Source organism: Drosophila takahashii, chromosome 4, assembly GCF_030179915.1.
Source record: "Drosophila takahashii strain IR98-3 E-12201 chromosome 4, DtakHiC1v2, whole genome shotgun sequence".
NCBI classification, from domain to species: Eukaryota; Metazoa; Arthropoda; class Insecta; order Diptera; family Drosophilidae; genus Drosophila; species Drosophila takahashii.
In genome coordinates this window covers 1,827,397-1,845,504 of record NC_091682.1, presented here as the reverse complement: position 1 = coordinate 1,845,504, position 18,108 = coordinate 1,827,397, and the positions used below count along the sequence as shown (strand labels likewise).

The 18,108-nt window shown below is 33.5% G+C and overlaps 1 protein-coding gene across 7 annotated transcripts in view; it reads right to left on the bottom strand.

Annotated features, from left to right (window-relative positions):
• The window catches only part of LOC108065094 (43 kDa receptor-associated protein of the synapse), a 53,533-nt gene that overhangs the window by 28,787 nt on the left and 6,638 nt on the right, over nt 1-18,108 (bottom strand). For 2 of the 7 annotated variants that reach the window (XM_044395329.2, XM_044395330.2), the window contains exon 5: nt 4,490-7,862. The exons of the other annotated variants lie outside the window; for them this stretch is intronic. In XM_044395329.2, coding sequence (XP_044251264.1) covers nt 7,522-7,862 — 341 coding nt within the window. In that variant the 3' untranslated portion in view covers nt 4,490-7,521. Of the gene's footprint in view, nt 1-4,489; nt 7,863-18,108 lie in introns of those variants that run through there. 7 annotated transcript variants of the gene reach the window in all.

Below are 18,108 nucleotides of genomic sequence, written 5' to 3'. Positions count from 1 at the left end.
TCAGCCGAGAGCCACTAACGATTTTAAAATGGCGCCCACACCTTTAAAGATTTCTGAGAAGAATAATTTTGTTGTGTATATTTACACCTATCGAAATGTAGAAGACTTTTTCAAATCGGAATATTCATTAAACAGTTATGCGTAATCAAAATTTTATATATCCATCTCCCTCGCACTCCCTTTAGCTGAGTGACGGGTATTAGATAGTCGGGACACCCACCCGACTATAACGTTCTCTATTGTTTTATATTAAAGAAGTTACATTAAGGTAACTATTGTTCGTAGTTAAACAACTTTTTAAAACAGTTTCAAGGTAAAAAACAAAATACACACATCACGTAAGCGTAACTACTTTAATAGTAGTTTATCTATTACGCAAAGCAAAAACAAATACACGGACGACTATTTTTATTGTTCAAGTACTATTTTTATACCCGTTACTCGTAGAGTAAAAGGGTACATATATTGTATTCGTGCAAAAGTATGTAACAGCTAGAAGGAAGTGTTTCCGACCTTATAAAGTATATATATTCTTGATCAGGGTCACTAGCCGAGTCGATCTAGCCATGTCTGAGATCTCGGAAAATACAAAAGCTAGAAGGTTGAGATTTTCCACACATATTCTTGGGCCTCCTACGCAGCGCAAGTTTATTTCAGCCGAGCGCCACGCCCCCTCTAACGCCCACAATCGCCCACTAACGATTTTAAAATGTGTTCTGCGCCCACATCTTTAAAGATTTCCCAGAAGTATAAATGCAATTTTACTGTGTATATTTATACCTTTCGAATTGTAGAAGACATATTTAAAATCGGACCATTCATTAAAAAGTTTTACGCAATGAAAATATCTATATATATCTATCTCCCTCGCACTCCCTTTAGCTGAGCTACGATTATAGTCGGGACACCAACCCGAGTACAGCGTTCGCATTCCCTTTAGCTGAGTGATGGGAATTAGATAGTCGGGACACCAACTATAGCGTTCTCTCTTGTTTATAATTACTAAACTATCTTTACCAAGCAAATTTTTTGCGGGAAATTCTCTAAGGATGTCAACCAAGACAAAAAGCTAGAAACTTGATTAAAAAAGAGAGAGAACGCTGTATTTGGGTGGGTGTCCCGACTATCTGATACCCGTCACTCAGCTAGCAGTGCGAGGGAAATAAAGATATAAAATTTTGATTGCGCATAAATTTTAAATGAATGGTCCGATTTGAAAAATGTATTCTACATTTCGATAGGTATTTTTAAATACTAGGGGAGAGGTCTGTAGGTTGAGACGGTCTGTAAGTTGAGACTAGGGATGTCAAAAATATATCAAAATATCAATATATCGATATATTTTACGAAAAAATAAATATTTTTATCGTGATATTTTTTTTGAATAATTATCATATATCATCGATTTTTTTTTCACATTTTTTTGATAATTTTAAGTGGTCTCACTTTTCATCGGGACAAGAAAAAATACATATGTAAAAAATGAGCGCCGCTAAAATTTATTTTTCGGCAAGTGAAAATGCATAGCATAGCATTCAGAATTCAAGAAAAAAAATCGCGGGAAATACTAGATTTTAATATTATAAATAAAGCAAAAGAAAGCCAAAATAAATATTGTTCTCTTTCATTTATTAATAAATATAAACTAAAAATTATAAAAATATAATTTAAGATCGTATGTGGGTTAATGTTTAGTGGTTAATGCTTATGCAGCTTAAAATTAAAAAAAAATAATAATAAAACAAAAATATCAAAAATATCTGATATATAGATATTCTTTTCTGATATATCAAATATCATTTTGATTTTTTGTTTAAATAAAAAATATCATCGATACGATATTTTTAAATATTTCGACATCCCTAGTTGAGACACTCAATTTTCTCAAAACTTTTCCACAAAAAAAATTTTTTTTATTTTTTTTTTGTAGTCCTTTTCAGTAACTAAACTTTTGGGGAAAACATTATAAGCCAGGCTCTAGCCAGATTTAAGCTGTGAGAGTCGTGTACCATTTTGCACCAAAAAATATTTTGTCCACTTTTTTTAAAAATCTATTCAAAATTAATAACGTCCTTAAATTAACTTGGTAAGATATTTAAAACATTAGTATATTAACTGTTAACTAATTAAAAAAAGAATCAGCTTAATGTGACAGTCAGAACAAAAGTTATTAATTTTTTCCCGAAACATCCCATTTTGTGTAAGTTGAGCCACCCGTTTTTCATACAAAAAGGCCTTAGGCCAACAGAGGTCGCTTTCTGCCTAGCACATTTCTTTGATATTAGGGGAAAAGTGAATGTTCAAAGAGCCTTTTGATTTTAATTGTTATTTGGTCGAAGTTCTTAAAAAATGGATGGGAAATAATTTAGGACGAACTAAAATTGATTAAATTAACATAAATAAATAGTTCCTTATAGTTTGAAGTACTTTTTGTGTGAGTATTATTGACTTTAAAAAGTGGCTCAACCTACAGACCTCTTTTTCAAATTGTCATTTTTTGGCACTTTTCAAAAAAAATTATTTTTTAGTTTTCCCAAGGGGAACAAAATTTTGTTGTTGCTTTATTTTACAGCTAAAAGACTAAGCTTTCGATCGGTACCTAACACGTGAAGTTTCAAAAGCGAATGTCCAAATGGGAGACTAAAAACAAAAGGTGGCTCAACGTACAGACCTCTCCCCTATAAAATCGAATTTTTATAAATTTTTAAAATCTTAAGGACCGTTTTCTCGTCCGTTAGTTAAATTTAAAGTAGGGCTAAAACCTTTAAACCGTGAAATCATTGTTTTAATCCTACTTTAAATTTAACAAACGCACGAGAAAACGGCCCTGAAAGATGTGGCCGCCAAACACATTTTAAAATCGTTTATGGCGATTGTGGGCATTAGGGATAAATTAGTTTAAATTATATAAGAACAAATATTATTGGTTAAACAAATCATGAAAAACAGGACAAATTTATTGTTTTATATGAATCTCCCCTCCAAAAAAAGTAAACTTTGTACTTCAATTTATAATTAACTAACTAAAAATATGGGAGAAGGGGGCACTAATAGGAGGATAAGTTTGGTTAGACAAAGCAGCTATAAATAAAGAGCCATTGGAATAATCATCGGAAAGGCTGTTCTTTTGGCTATAACTTTTTCCTACATCATTTTGAAGTCAATTGCAAAGCCTTCAAGGAACGATGCAAAATGTCAATATACTTTTTAAACTGGTCTAGCCCCAATACTGGGGTAATAACAGTACAAAACTTACTTTCGCTGTTAACGGTGTAGGGTAAAAGAGATAATTTTCATAAAATTTTATTGGACTCTTTAGACACCAATCCTTTGATCTAAAATAGAGTGTGGTTCTTTTTTCTAACCTTTCTTTTGCTGTTAAAAATGCGGTTATAGTTCTTTGACGCGGAGGTGCATATTTTTGTAAGTTTATTATTTTTCTTCCTGGATTTTAAGAATTCCATTATTCCTTAAAAATTTCGCGTTGTCAAATTTTTGTTTTGCCGCCCTTAACCGCTACTTAGGTCATTTTGCTTAGTTTGACTGCAATCTGGCTCATCAAACCAATACTGCGACTATGACCAATAGTTCTACCCATGTACAGAAGTCATAAAAAATAAAAGAAAGAAAATGTGTTATCATATAGAACCATCTACTATTTCCACCCCAGAAGGAATGTTTGAAGTTTTGCTAAATACCACACATGTTAAAGACCAACAAAATGTTTAGTAAGAGAAACGCGTTGGGCATGAAATTTCCCTACAGAAAATAAATATTTAAAAAATCTCACGAGCAACCAATGTCCAATAAAGTGTCCCGAACAGAATGAGAAGATTTTCAGGAATTTGACATTGATGGAAATTGGTTCGTAATTTCTTCAACTGAGTTCAAATTTTTAATGCAGCCCTCTGGTGTTCTAAGGAACCTTCAGTAAACACGGCGCGAAATTTAAACGAGCCGTTTGGCCGCTATGGCTACATACTATTGATGCCCTTGTACTATTTTTTTTGGTCATCGCCGCATAAGGCCGAGCGTGGCTGCTAGGAATTTTGAATTATAATTGTTTATTTTATTTTATCATACCCAGAAGACTTTATCATATAGCGGTCATATGAACGATTGGAAAATTATAGGGAAAATATATATAACCTCGTATTTGTGATACGAATTCGCAAACACCTCAAACTGTAATAATTTTTTAAGATTAAAAAATGTTAAAAATGTTTTAAAAGCTAATTTTTTCGTGAGAACTTTCGGAAAATTTATATGAAACAAAACACGAAGTAAAAAAGACGAAAAATGATTTCACAAAACGATTCCTGTACTGCAAAATATTCACAAAATTTTACGGCCCCAACGTACAGGATTTCTCAACTCCCCTAACAAACCCCTATTGGAAAAATCTTAAGATTGCGTACTTACATAATTACTTACCAATGCGAATTTGCAAATTTACAGATTTAGAGTACTCGAAAAAAGCATTATAATTTAAAATTAAATGTAAATTCAATGTTCATTTATTTTCATTAATACATTTTATCATCTGCATGTCACATCATCATTATTACTCGCTGCTTGGCTATCTGTTATGCTCATACATAGTTTTTGTCATGTGTACTTGCTTATGTTACTTCTTAAACAGTATAAGTAGATAAATATGCTGAGCTACTATTAAGAACTACATTATACTCTTCTCTCTGTAACATAGAAATACAAATGCATACTTGCGTTAATTCAATCATATCAAATAATATACATTGATCGATCGGTCTTTATGGGTTTTTATCAAATGTTTACAGTTATTTTGTGCATCGTCATTGTATTCTAAGATATAAAATCAGAATTTAGATATAATGCTCTTTGTAAACGGTATAGCGCCGTCAAACCGTGTGTACCATACAAATTTCGTTTTGAGAAAAGTCAAACATAGCAAATTATATCAATCAGTTACTACTTAAATTTTTTTTTTAATTTTTCTAAATAAAATAAAAAATGCTACATTTAAAAATGTATTGCGCCTGTACCGTTTACAAAAAAAACCAGAGTGCACATCAACAAAAAGTTTTGAAATGTTTGCTTATAATGGAAACAAACTGTATGCCTTTATGATTATGATGTCTTTATGTAAAAAAATAAAACATTGTTCAGGATGGGAATGAGGGAAGGTGAGTTAGGGTAAACTTAGTAATCATCTCCTACTCTGTTTGCTGTCGCAGACAATGCGGCCGAATGCTAGTCAGAACTGTTAGCCATCTACTTTTCAAATTTATAGAAAGCTGCTCTTATATAAAACTGTATGTATGTAATGTGTGCTGTATGAATATGTGTTATCCTAGCGATTCATTATATTATTTTGACTGTTGTCTTATTATGTAGTTAGTTACGGTTCTATTGTATGAATCTATGTATGTTTGTATGTAGTATGTAATGTTGCTTGTAAGTATGATATTAAGTAATTGATTAAGTAACAGTACGGTCCGCATTTTTAATATCCTGTCAAAGTAAAAACAGCTTGTAAGGTTGAAAAATATAAAAATATGTTTTAAAGCTTTATAAGCTATCAACACAATGACAGGAAGTCTTGGATACAGGCCTAAGTAGAGCAATGCATATTTTTAAGGTATTCACTCATAGAATGGGACTGAATCTAGATTTCGGTTTATACCGTTGGATCGTAATAAATTCGGTTTAGTGTTCAGGTTTGCTGTGGCAGTACAAGAATACAATTCGCCCAGAGCTTAAAATGTCTGGAAATTGAAAGAATTTAATTATTTCAGGTTGTACTGTAGTAGACAAACTAGCACAGATTAATGGAAAATAATGCCGAATACGAAAACATGACGAAGCTTACACTAAATGCACAGTAAACGTGTTATATTTAAGTTTAGTCGCAGCAAAATCAAAATTTATGATTACACTCCACCGATGGAATATGGCATGTAGTCTGTTTACTGTCTGTCTTCAATTAAAATTTGTAAATAGTTAACTTGCTGAGGCAAATTTAGTTTTGCCTACAGTATCAAAACATGTTTATCGGACTAAATTATAGACACGCTTACATAATCACGATCTAATATATTGAATTAATCACTATATATAGACTATGTATATAAATTTTAACCTTTTTATTTTCACACAAAGGTAGCACAAGATGCTTCAATATATTTTTTATATATTATACGATTTTTAAATCATCCTTTTTCCATTCTGTATTAATTTGTAGTTAAGTTATATTAAATTTACAAAGTTTATAACGTTTCACCTAAACATTTCTTGTATAAGTAAGTATGTGTATGATGTATGTATATACATATATATTTTATTTAATGTTAAGAATCACTTCTCTATACTGCTTGGTTCATTTACAAAATAAAATGGTATTATTTCAAAAGAAACATTAAATAAAAACAAAACAAAAAAGAACATAAAACTTATAGTTGAGTTCTTTGAATTTCACCTTTACCATATTCAAAATACCTACCACGATTTTAAATATACATCAATGCATACTAAACACACATACATAAGTTTCATTTGATCTTATACGATTACATTTACATATGCGTAGTCATCCGCAGTCTGCATTATACTGTCTTTAAATGACTTATACCTAATTTACTACGTGCTTTTTTAATAAGCATTTCTAATAAATTTTTTAATTTCAGTCAAAATATCCTTCGTACAGGGTCTTGCACGAGGATTTAATAAGATTAAGTATGTGGCTTTTTCCAACATTTTTCGGATTTCAGATTTCCTGTGTTAAGAAAAATTATAATCCACCTAAGCCATTCCGAAGGCATGCAGCTCTCTCTGTGTAGTATTGTTTTACTATTTATTGGGCATTACCTTCAGTATGTTCCTAGATAAAACAAGGGAATGTCGAAAAAATCATTTAACTGACAGTCAAGCAGTCAGCTAAAGCTATAGCGGTGATGATTTAATAATCGCTACATCGCTTTATAATTTCTGCAGATGGGCATACATTATATTCCTTACGCGCACATACCCCAGTAATTGATTTCGAAAAACCAGAAGGACACAATTATAAGGAGGACAGTAGACATAGTGGCTAGGCACTTTATGGTGGTATATGCATTTAGCAAAATTGCTAGTGCTCTGTATACCTGGCCGTTTGTATTGCATATGATCTGTTTCACAATAACATTCTGCTATCCTCCTTCTGTTCTTAAGCGGTATCAGTTATATCTAGACCACTATATCTAACTGTTAATGTTCTTGATATATTTAATTGTTTTACTTATTAATTCTATTTCACCTTTCTCCTTTCTATCTGATCTATTATAATAATTTTGAGTTAGACTAACCCAATCAATTGCAATTACATTTCCAAATCAATATCAGTAAGCATATTATGTGATTCCAACCTTTCCTATCCACTACTTTTTATCACCGACAATATTAACATAGTTGGAGAAGAGTGATAAAAGATATTAGGTGATGATGGAATTCTTAAAAAAAATGCAGAACAGGGGAACACAAAATATGATTTTCATTTGAAATTCACCGGTCATATTTTATAATGGCGGATGTAGGGCTAAACAAGCTGCTAGATGTTGGAGCGAATTCTATTATTCCAGGCGTATACCGCCGAAACGTGGGTTGCAACGCGTTTTCAACTAAATAGTGGATACCGAGGATCGCAACAATGCTTAGGACTAAAGGTGAGTTTATCCAATACGCTGACAAACAGCAAGATTGATTTAATGGCAGTGGAAAAAAGGACAAGATCCAGATCCATAAAGCGAAAATGTGTTTATCTGCTGGCGCTGTGCCACTATTGTATGTTAGCTCTTCGTTCTTTACTACCTCGTTGGGATGTTTGTTGTAGTGGTGGTGGTCATCTGAAAATATTATTTAAAAAATTTTTTACTACAGGTAATTAAAATTACTAATTATTTTCAAATTCAGAGAAAAAGTTTTGTTCATATACGCACGGAAAACCCACACATATCTCGCACACAAATAAACACTATTGAAGTGATTTTGGCTTCACTAAAATTTCCATAGAACGTTGCCTCTAATTAAAGAAAACTCTTAAACTCAGATAAAACCTAACAAGATATTAATAAACATTTTTCAACCCAGTAATTTAACGAAATCACAAAAGTTTTGATGGCGTTAAATTAACAACAAAATAAGCAATACGACTTTAAGTCTGGTACCCATTTTAATCAAAAAGGCAAAATTTCTATACAAAAATGACCGGCGGAAAATTTTGTGATCAAAATGTTGTATGGAGATTTTAATTTCGTAGGCTTTTCGAATGAAGTGAGTAGGGGAGAGTGGGGGAATTTCGTCACAGGGGCAATTTCGTCACCTGCAATATCTCGGAATCCATAAGTCGTAAAAATATATAATTTTTTTGTTTTAGTCCTTCAAGAAGGCCAGACACAACCAATGCAATTGTGTTGCACAGAAGGCCAAGATAATTAAGCTATAATATTAAATGTGTTTTAACAGTTCAAAAGCTACATTTAGTTCTCGACGAAATTTTTTCTGTATGCCACAATTCAAAAGGAATAAGATACACGATTTTTTATATAATACACAGTGCTATAATGTGCATTTCTGCGTCAGTGATTTTTAACTTCGCGCCTAATTTCGCAAGAAAAATAATTATTTCTAAAAAAGCACGGTCTGGGGAAATTTCGCCACCCTACGCTAAGGGTAAATTCGCACCTATTTTAAATACATATTTTTATATTTGACGAGCTGGCTAACGAACAGAGCAGCAGCAACAAATATAGGACGTCAACAAAAATGGTACGCTTGATCAGTGTAGCATATTTTCAGACGAAATTTCCCCAGTTGTGTGGTGATTTTACCCCCCTGTGTGGTGAGATTGCCCCAGTATATTGGTTTTACATTTTTTTTTTTTTATAAATCACCAAGCTAATTAAAAAAATAGGGGAATGTCACATTTTAAAGCTTGGTGCTAACCGCATTCAACAATAAAAATATAAATATGATAACGTGTCTCAAGATGGACAAAAAATAGCTTTGAAAAAATGCTGACGAAATTCCCCCACTCTCCCCTACTAGGCCTTAAGCAATATCGTTACTAGTAGAGTATTGTATTCGATGAAAAGTAATGTAGTCGGAATGGAATAAATTTTTATGAATTGTTGATCTGGTCAACTCGGGTCGAGAGTGACCTTTGCGGTCTCGTCTTTAGTGGAGGACACGCCAATAAAATTACTCTAAAACACGGGTGCTCAAAGTATAAAGTATATAGATTCTCAATCAGGATCACTAGCCGAGTCGATCAGTACGAATGTGCCGCTAGGGCTGTCTATAGTACACATTTTTTTAAGTTTTTGTAAAAGTAGGAATAAGTTTATGATTTTTTGATTATAAATATTCATAAACCCACCAAAAGTTTTTAAAATCTGTTATTCATTAAAAAGTTAGAAGAAATCCAAGTTGTTTCCGACAGATAGCAAATTTGAAACATCTAATAGTCTAGTCACACTATGTGGGGTAACCTATCGAGAGAGCCAATAACTCCAAAAAAATGTTTCCACTTGGTTAACTCCAAATATCCAGTAATGACATCTAGTGTTTGTTGTTTGTGTTGTTTATTTGACTAGGGATGGACCTTCACCTATAGGATTTTAATAGAAAATATACCTGTCTCCCTGTTACATACTTTTACACGAATACAATATACCCTTTTACTCTACGAGTAACGGGTATAAAAACAGGGTTATGTCAAAAACCCCACAACTCCATAACTCCACCGCAGTGTAAATAGACTATAAATCTGTTGCTTTTTCAAACACATTTTTAGAGCTAGAGAGCAGAGCATGCAAAAAACAGTTGACTATTTGCTGTCTCAAAATAACTGTCACTTTGGCACCCTTTGAGCAAATATTTATTTTGTTTCAAAAGGTTTTCGGTCTTTGCTCAACCAGTAACCAGTGTTGGGAAAGGTACTGTGTTTTTTTTACCTATGTAAGGTAAAAGGTATTGGGCAAAAATAAATACCTAGGTAAGGTAAAGGTACTTCCATATCCCAGTACCTAGGTAAAGGTAAAAGGTAAATATATTGTTTTTTTTATTTTTTATAAAAGCTGAGCTCAAGGAACCGAAAAACGAGTTTTCATTTTTCTTACAAAGTTCCATATTTGTCTTAGCTTTCTTAGCGTTCATGGCCTCGTAGTCCGTGTAACTGCTTGGATGAACCCTCTAAAGTTGTTGAAATTAAATCCAATTATTTATAAATATAAGCTTAAATAATGAATAATTGTATGCACGTATAACTTCATTAATATATTTGGGACGTTCCATATCAACCCGGCCACCCCCTTTTTTGATTTTTTTTCTATGTGGACAGTACCACATTGATTGCAAAGCCCCTTGCTTCCAATATTTTACCTCATACCCATTTTGTCAATCTTACCACTCTTTCGCCGTATATTCGCGTTGAAAAGAAAACACAAAATCATTTTTAACCTGCGAACGAAAGACACAATCGGCATGGTTCAAAAGCAGAAAAATCTGTCTTTCCATGGCCGATTACGAGAAAAATAATGGATTTTATTAAAAAGGCCCCAGATTTATGGGATTTTTTGCCACTGGTTTTAAAGTGGGATCTCTCTTGAGTAATTAGCTATGAATTCTTTTGTTCGTTTTTAGTGTAGTTAACTGTCAGAAAGAACTAATAAGTAATTTAAAATAATCGTATATGCTTTGGAAAAAATTAATAAATCAATGAAAATAATTCATAGATAATTCCACAAGATAGATCCCACTTTGAAACCAGCGGCATAAAATTCGTTAAGTATGGGGCTTTCTGAGAAAAATATAATGGTATTTTTGCAGACTGGCCCTTTGGACGAAATCCTACTTTTAGACTTTAAGAACGCTATCGCTTGGTCATCTACGGTCTAATAAAATCTATTTTTTTTCTCGACATCGGCCATGGAAAGACAGATTTTTCTGCTTTTGAACCATGCCAATTGTTTCTTCCGTTCGCAGGATAAAAATGATTTTGTGTTTCCTTTTCAACGCGATTATACGGCGAAAGAGTGGTAACATTGACAAAATAGGTATAAGGTAAACTATTGGAAGCAAGGGGCTTTGCAATCAATGTGGTACTGTCCACATAGAAAAAAAATCAAAAAAGGGGGTGGCCGGGTTGATATGGAACGTCCCATTTATGAAACCCTCATGTACATATTTGGCGCGCAAAAATTCCGTATGTAGAAACATTGACTATATGTATATTGTGCATATGTATATGCCGTTTGTTTACGTACAGTTGCGAAAGAAATAATAGCACCACTTCGTCACAGGTTCTTAATATTAAACAAATATGTGGAAAACGGGGATTTTTATATAAGAAGTGTTTTTTATTATCTTGATTAATATTCCACCTATTTGAAAAAATTGATACGGATATCGAAAATGTTGTTTACACATAATTTTTTCAGATTTTAAGAAAAAAAGGCCGAAAAAAATAATAGCACCACTTCCGTTTTCTTTAAATAAAACGGTACAATGCGCTAATATTCTTGTGTATAAAGAATATATTTTATGAGATTTGACTAAAACTAACTTTTCCTGATATCCAGACATCAAATCGATTACCATTTGGCAATACAAGGACATGTGGAAAATTTTCCAAGTCGGAAAAGAAAAATATTGAAAAAAGAAACATATTGGATAGAAAACGGTCATGAAAACCGGTTCGATTGGTTAGGTTTTTGATCATCTTCATTAAGAGTGGCATAAACTTTGAAGGATATCACAGAAAAACCGAGTCCTGGCACATTTTTCCTTCCAAAATGTTATATCACAAAGCGCAAAGAATCTTATCAGGGCCAAAACTAAACTAAAACACGTGCTTAAAATAATAGCGAATATTTTAATAGTTGTATAATGTTTCAATAAACAAATTTATAAAATATGCACTTAAAAAAAATCCTATCCGAAATGCGAAACACATTTACAAGGACATAGGGCTCGTCAAAAAAACTTACAAATGAATGCCCGCAAACTTATGAGAATGTGTGAAGGCAAAGTTAAATTGGGTTTTTTTATAAGTCATGTGTCTTCTAAACACCTAAATTGACCAAAAACATGGTACCAAAACATCCATTTATTGAGCATGGACCTAGTATTAACATAGGCTTGTTTTTCCTTCTTGAAGTAAGATCAATACGGATGAATACATCGTTCATGAATCATCCTATGATGTAAATAGTAATACGGTAGTAATTCGTAGCTTAAACTGAATACAAAATACTTCTTAAATGAATCTTTGACCAATAAAATCCGGCCAGGATCACGGTCAGGATAGCAAAGAAAGAGTTCGAAAGTACTCAGTAAGCAGTATACATTGACTTGTGTACTCGCTTGACCATAACACAACCAAAAATCTTTGAGTTTTTTTTTTAAAGACAGTTTATACAGTTAATATAAAACGTCTTAAATCATTTCCGAATAAATTTGAAAATATTTCATGACTTTTGGGCCCCAATTCCTTTATAGGTAGGGTCCTGACTTGTTTAATCGATAGTAAGTCATTATATCCAAAAATCGCAAAAGATATTTACACTTTAAACTACCGCCAACTAAAGATTACACTTTAAACTACCGCCAACTAAAGATTAAGTTACCCATTTGTAATTTTTCTACCTTTTATTCTATTTTTAGAGAAGTGGTGCTATTATTTTTTTGTAGGTCTTTCCAGTTTTGCATACATTTTCTTAAATAAGTCCAAAAACCTTTAATAAATCTAACATTTTTTTTCATATTCAAATTATGTTTAGTCTTACTATTTAAAACCCGTTTTGTGAGTAGGGTGACTAGTTAAAATTTTTTTGGGTTAGTGGTGCTATTATTTTTTTCACAGCTGTACATACGGCATTTTTGCGCGCCAAATACACTTTGGTTTCATAAATAAATTGATGTAGTGATGGGAACACACATTCGTGCACAAAATTATATAAAACAAGAGAGAACGCTATAGTCGAGTGCCTCGACTATTAGATACCCGTTACTCAGATAAACAATAATAGAAATATGCCTTCTTATATGTTTTTCGCCGCTCGATTTTCACCCAGTGATCTCTTTCTAGAAGAGGCTTTCTAAAACTTTCAATTCTGCCTAGCACATCTTCCGTCTCTCTCTAGCGCAGGTGAATGCACTTGTGAAAAACGTATACGAGCAAAAAGAGACAAAATGCGCGCCCCATTTCACATAATTTAAAATTTGCATTAACATAATGTGAGTTAGAGTGACCACAGAAAAAAAGGCAGATTTTTTCCAATGCCATATCCTAGATGGCGCTAGTGTATATTGTATTGCGCCATCTACCGCCAGATATTGGTACTACTGGTCATGAAAGGCGGAAATGTAGGCGCTGGCCAGGTTTAAGCGTTTATTGGGTTTGTGGGCGTTAGAGTGGGCGTGGCAATTTTTTACTTGGCCAATCGATAGGTATTGACGAAACGAATACATATCAGTTACTATTTTCATAATAGCTTCAAAACTGTGGGCGTTAAAGGGGGCTTGTGGGCGTTAGAGGGGGCGTGGCACCTTTTTGAAACAAACTTGCGTTGCGTAGGAGCTCCTAGAATATTCATGCAAAATGCCAATCTTCTAGCTTTTATAGTTTCCGAGATCTCAGCGTTCATACGGACAGACAGACAGACGGACAGACGGACATGGCTAGATCGACTCGGCTAGTGATCCTGATCAAGAATATATATACTTTATGGGGTCGGAAACGCTTCCTTCTAGCTGTTACATACTTTTGCACGAATACAATATACCCTTTTACTCTACGAGTAACGGGTATAATAAAAACGGCGATTAGTTTTCATTCTCAAATATTTACATATGTAAGTAATGTGTATATATACATTAGGGCGGTCCAAAAAATGAAATTCTTTTCTCACCCCTTAACATGGTATATTAAAGTATGCAAAAAATGTATGTGAAAACAAAAAATTTTTTTTCGAGATTTAGGCTTTGCGAAACGTCTTCAAAGTTGGCTTTAAAATTACTCATACGACATGTATAACAGTTCGAATTTGGTCGAAAAAAATCGCTCTCCCATGTCTTGTCTTGTCAAATTATGAATTTCTTTGGAATAAATGATAGAAAAAGGAGAGCAAAACATCAACTGAATTGTTGATATCTATGCCACCTTGATCAGAAAAACTTTTTGATCGAAGGCAACACTGCGTATGGGTGATAAACTTTGAACTCAATTCGCAGACCTTAAAACACGATTTTTTTTTTAAATTGTCTTTTGGTATACCTTGAATACCACAATGCGCACCGTATAAGCGGGTGAGAGTAGGACCTTAAAAATTTCCATACAAATGTGGACCGCCCTAATGTACATATTAGAGGCCTGCATGAATGTATTTATTTCAAAACTTACAGTACTGTACAGCTGTACACGGTACTCACATTTAGTGTACTCATACAATATTGTAGAGAGTACCCACTCTACCGATAGTAACTGAGTACACTATTTTAGAGTTGCAACACTTTTTTAATACTATGTGTATGCTTCTCAATCTGAACAATACTATGAGTGTCGTCTCAATTACTATTGTACAGTACTGTACTCTGAGTAAAAAAAAGTGCAAATTTGTATTGCAATAGCCCATCAGAAGACGAAGACTCCATAACTCAATCTAATCCACAAATCGATCCTGTTTTTGAAGACTACACTCAACCAATCCAAAGCAATAGCCTTCATAATACAATTAATGATGAAATCGAAACATATAAACACGTTAAAATCTCGTACAGTGACGACTTTAATGTCCTGTAATGGTGATTTAATAATAAGAAAACATTTCCATTATTATACAAACTAGGCCTACAAATCTTAGCGGTCCCAGCAAGTAGCGCTCCGTCGGAGAGGGCATTTTCAATTGCAAAAAAATCCAATTTCCGCAAAGCGTTCCAAAATTGCTTCGACTGAAGACATGGTCAACAAAATAATGTATTTAAACTCCAACATAGACAGCATTAATGAAAATGTCTTAGATAGCGATTAATGTATTAATAAACCCGTCAATATTTTATGACTAACGACACTTTGTCTCTTTCATTAGGTTTTAAGTGATTCTGCTAGTGGATAGATTACAATATTACAAAGAAATAAGCAAGCTTTAACATTTTATAACTTCAGTAGGCCTTGTAATTTTGGGAAAACTTCATTCACTGAACAATGAGTTATTGTACACCAAAAACACTGTATTCACAATATACTGTACTGTGTCTAGAAAAGTGAGTATAGTATTTGGCAATACAGTCACAAGTACTGCATTCACTCATATTTAAAGTAATGAATACAGAAAAACTTATACAAGTTTTAAGAATGAGTGATTCATTTGTCAGTTTGAATGCATTCATGCAGACCTCTAGTACATATCTCACACATAAAAAAAGGCATAGGCTGTGTGTGCAGATTTCCTGTCGATTTATCATCGAATTTTATTGTTTTATTAACACACAACATGCACTTGCCGTCCGGGTTAAAAAATTTGCCATTTAATATTGTTGGCAACACTTTCTCGTTTAAATTTTCTTTTTCGGCCATGTCTGTCGCGTAAAGTCAAATTGTTTTGTGCATTTGAGAAAATTGCAATGCAAAGGTAACTTTACAAAACAAACATGAGAACGGCTAATTTCCAATGACTTTTAATGCTGCGTTCCGACTATTACAATTTCGAAACGAAACGATACAATGACGTGTAGATGTGGTGGATTTAGCTTATTTCAGTGTCGCAGTCAGATGTGGCTAGTTTAAATCAGAGCAATGTTTAATACCTATGTAAGTACCTTAATAATTCCAAAGGTATATAAAAACTTGTAGCTATGCATTGCATAGTATGCAAGGTAAAAGGTACTCAATTATTTTTAAAAAATAAAAAACCGCTAGTTCTTCACAAGATGATGGCCATTATGTATTATAACACCATCACTTAGAGGCTATAAGATACAAGATTTAAATCCGCGAATTCTTCAGGAGATGCTGGCCATTGTATATCTTTACTCGTATAACAGCATCACCAATGGCGCTTTATCATAAAACTTGAAAACAGCGTATTCTTTAGAAACCGCGAGTTCTTCAGAAGATGATGGCCTTTGTATATATTTACTCGTATAACAACATCACTTAAAGGCTTTATTTTATAAGACTTAAATCCGCGAATTGTTCGGGAGATGATGGCCATTGTATGTCTTTACTCGTATAACAGCATCCCGCTCTATTCTTTAGAAGATAATGGTAACAGTAATTGTAATGCACCTGGTGCTAATAATTAAGTTATTTACCATATATGTATTTTCAAATAAATGTTCTATATATTACTTTACATTTACAAAGGAAAGGCAGAACTGTCAAGAAAGACCGTTTTTACTGAGCATTTCAAAGTTTTGTTCATCTACTAACAGTTTTTTGGGACCGTTTCATACAAACCGATTTCAAAAATCGGTTTTTGAAGGACCGAAAAAATTGATTTTCAGTCAAGAACTGTAAACCGAAAACCAAAACGAACTGAAACTAAATTTTAAAATTTTTTTCGGTTTCGTTCAGACCGAGACAGCGAACGAAACAAGAAAGGAAGGTAGCTTCGGCCAGCCGAAGCTTATATACCCTTGAAGATGATTATTTTTTTGATCCCTCCTATAGAAGCTATATAGTAAAGACGTCCGAGTTTTGTTAAATTTTATTCGACATTTTGAAATGTTAAAGAAATGCTATATCCCAGTGAAGAAGAAATTGTAATAAAAATCAACAAAGATATAATTTTAATACCCTTGCAGAGGGTATTATAGTTTTAGCCATGTCCGTCTGTCCGTTCGAATGAACGCTGAGATCTCGGAAACTACAAATGCTAGAAGGTTAAGATTTTCTACACATATTCTTGGGCCTCCTACGCAGCGCAAGTTTATTTTAGCCGAGCGCCACGCCCCCTCTAACGGCCACAATCGCCCACTAACGATTTTAAAATGTGTACTGCGCCCTTATCTTTAAAGATTTCCGAGAAGTATAAATGCAATTTTGTTGTGTATATTTATACCATTCGTTAAAAAGTTATACGCAATCAAAATTTAGATATCTATCTCCCTTGCACTCTCTTTAGCTGAGGTTCGAGTATTAGATAGCCGGGACACCAACTCGAGTACAGCGTTCTCTCTTGTTTCTATTAGTTTCCATTAAATTTTCCGACCGTTCCTATGGCAGCTATATGATATAGTGATCCGATTTTTTACAAATTTTATTCGAAATTCAGAAATATTTAAAAGATAATATTCCCAAGAGTAGAAGGTAATATTTCAAAAAACACCGAAGCTAGAATTTTTTAAACTTTTTTTTTCGATCCTTCTTATGGGAGCTATAAGATATAGTCGTCCGATCCGGTCGGTTCCGACTTATATACTACCTGCAATACTTTCACGCCGATAGCTTAAAAACTGAGAGACTAGTTTGCGTAGAAACGGACGGACAGACGGACATGGCTAGATCGACTCGTCTAGTGATGCTGATTAAGAATATATATACTTTATGGGGTCGGAAACGTCTCCTTCACTGCATTGCAAACTTCTGACTGAAATCATAATACCCTCTGCAAGTATAAAAACGATGAACTGTTTTTACATGCTCTGCTAGAGAGTAAAGATGTTTCACACAGCTTCTACTAGTGCCCATAAAGCCCATGCTTGCTTCAGCCAAGTGCTGCGCCCACTTTTACGCCCACAAAACCCTTTTACGCTAGAATCGGTTTTGCGCCCGCGTTTTTCTAGATTTTCTAAAAGTGTAATTGAGGGTTGGTTTCCACGAACCATTTCTAGTTTTCCATGATAATTGGGTGCTCCTGAGTAAAAGTCCCATGCAAACGTATGTCACATCACCTACTGGTTCCGCGATATAACTAGGAATACAAAAAAACGATGTTTGCCGACATTTCGAATTATGTTGCCTATATAAATGGACTTACCTTAATTATTTTTACTGAACTCTACTCTCAATACATCACGGCATTTTTAAAAAATAGTCCATTGAACCATTGCCCATTGCTTTAAAACTCGACGCCAAAGTTGAAAAACCCA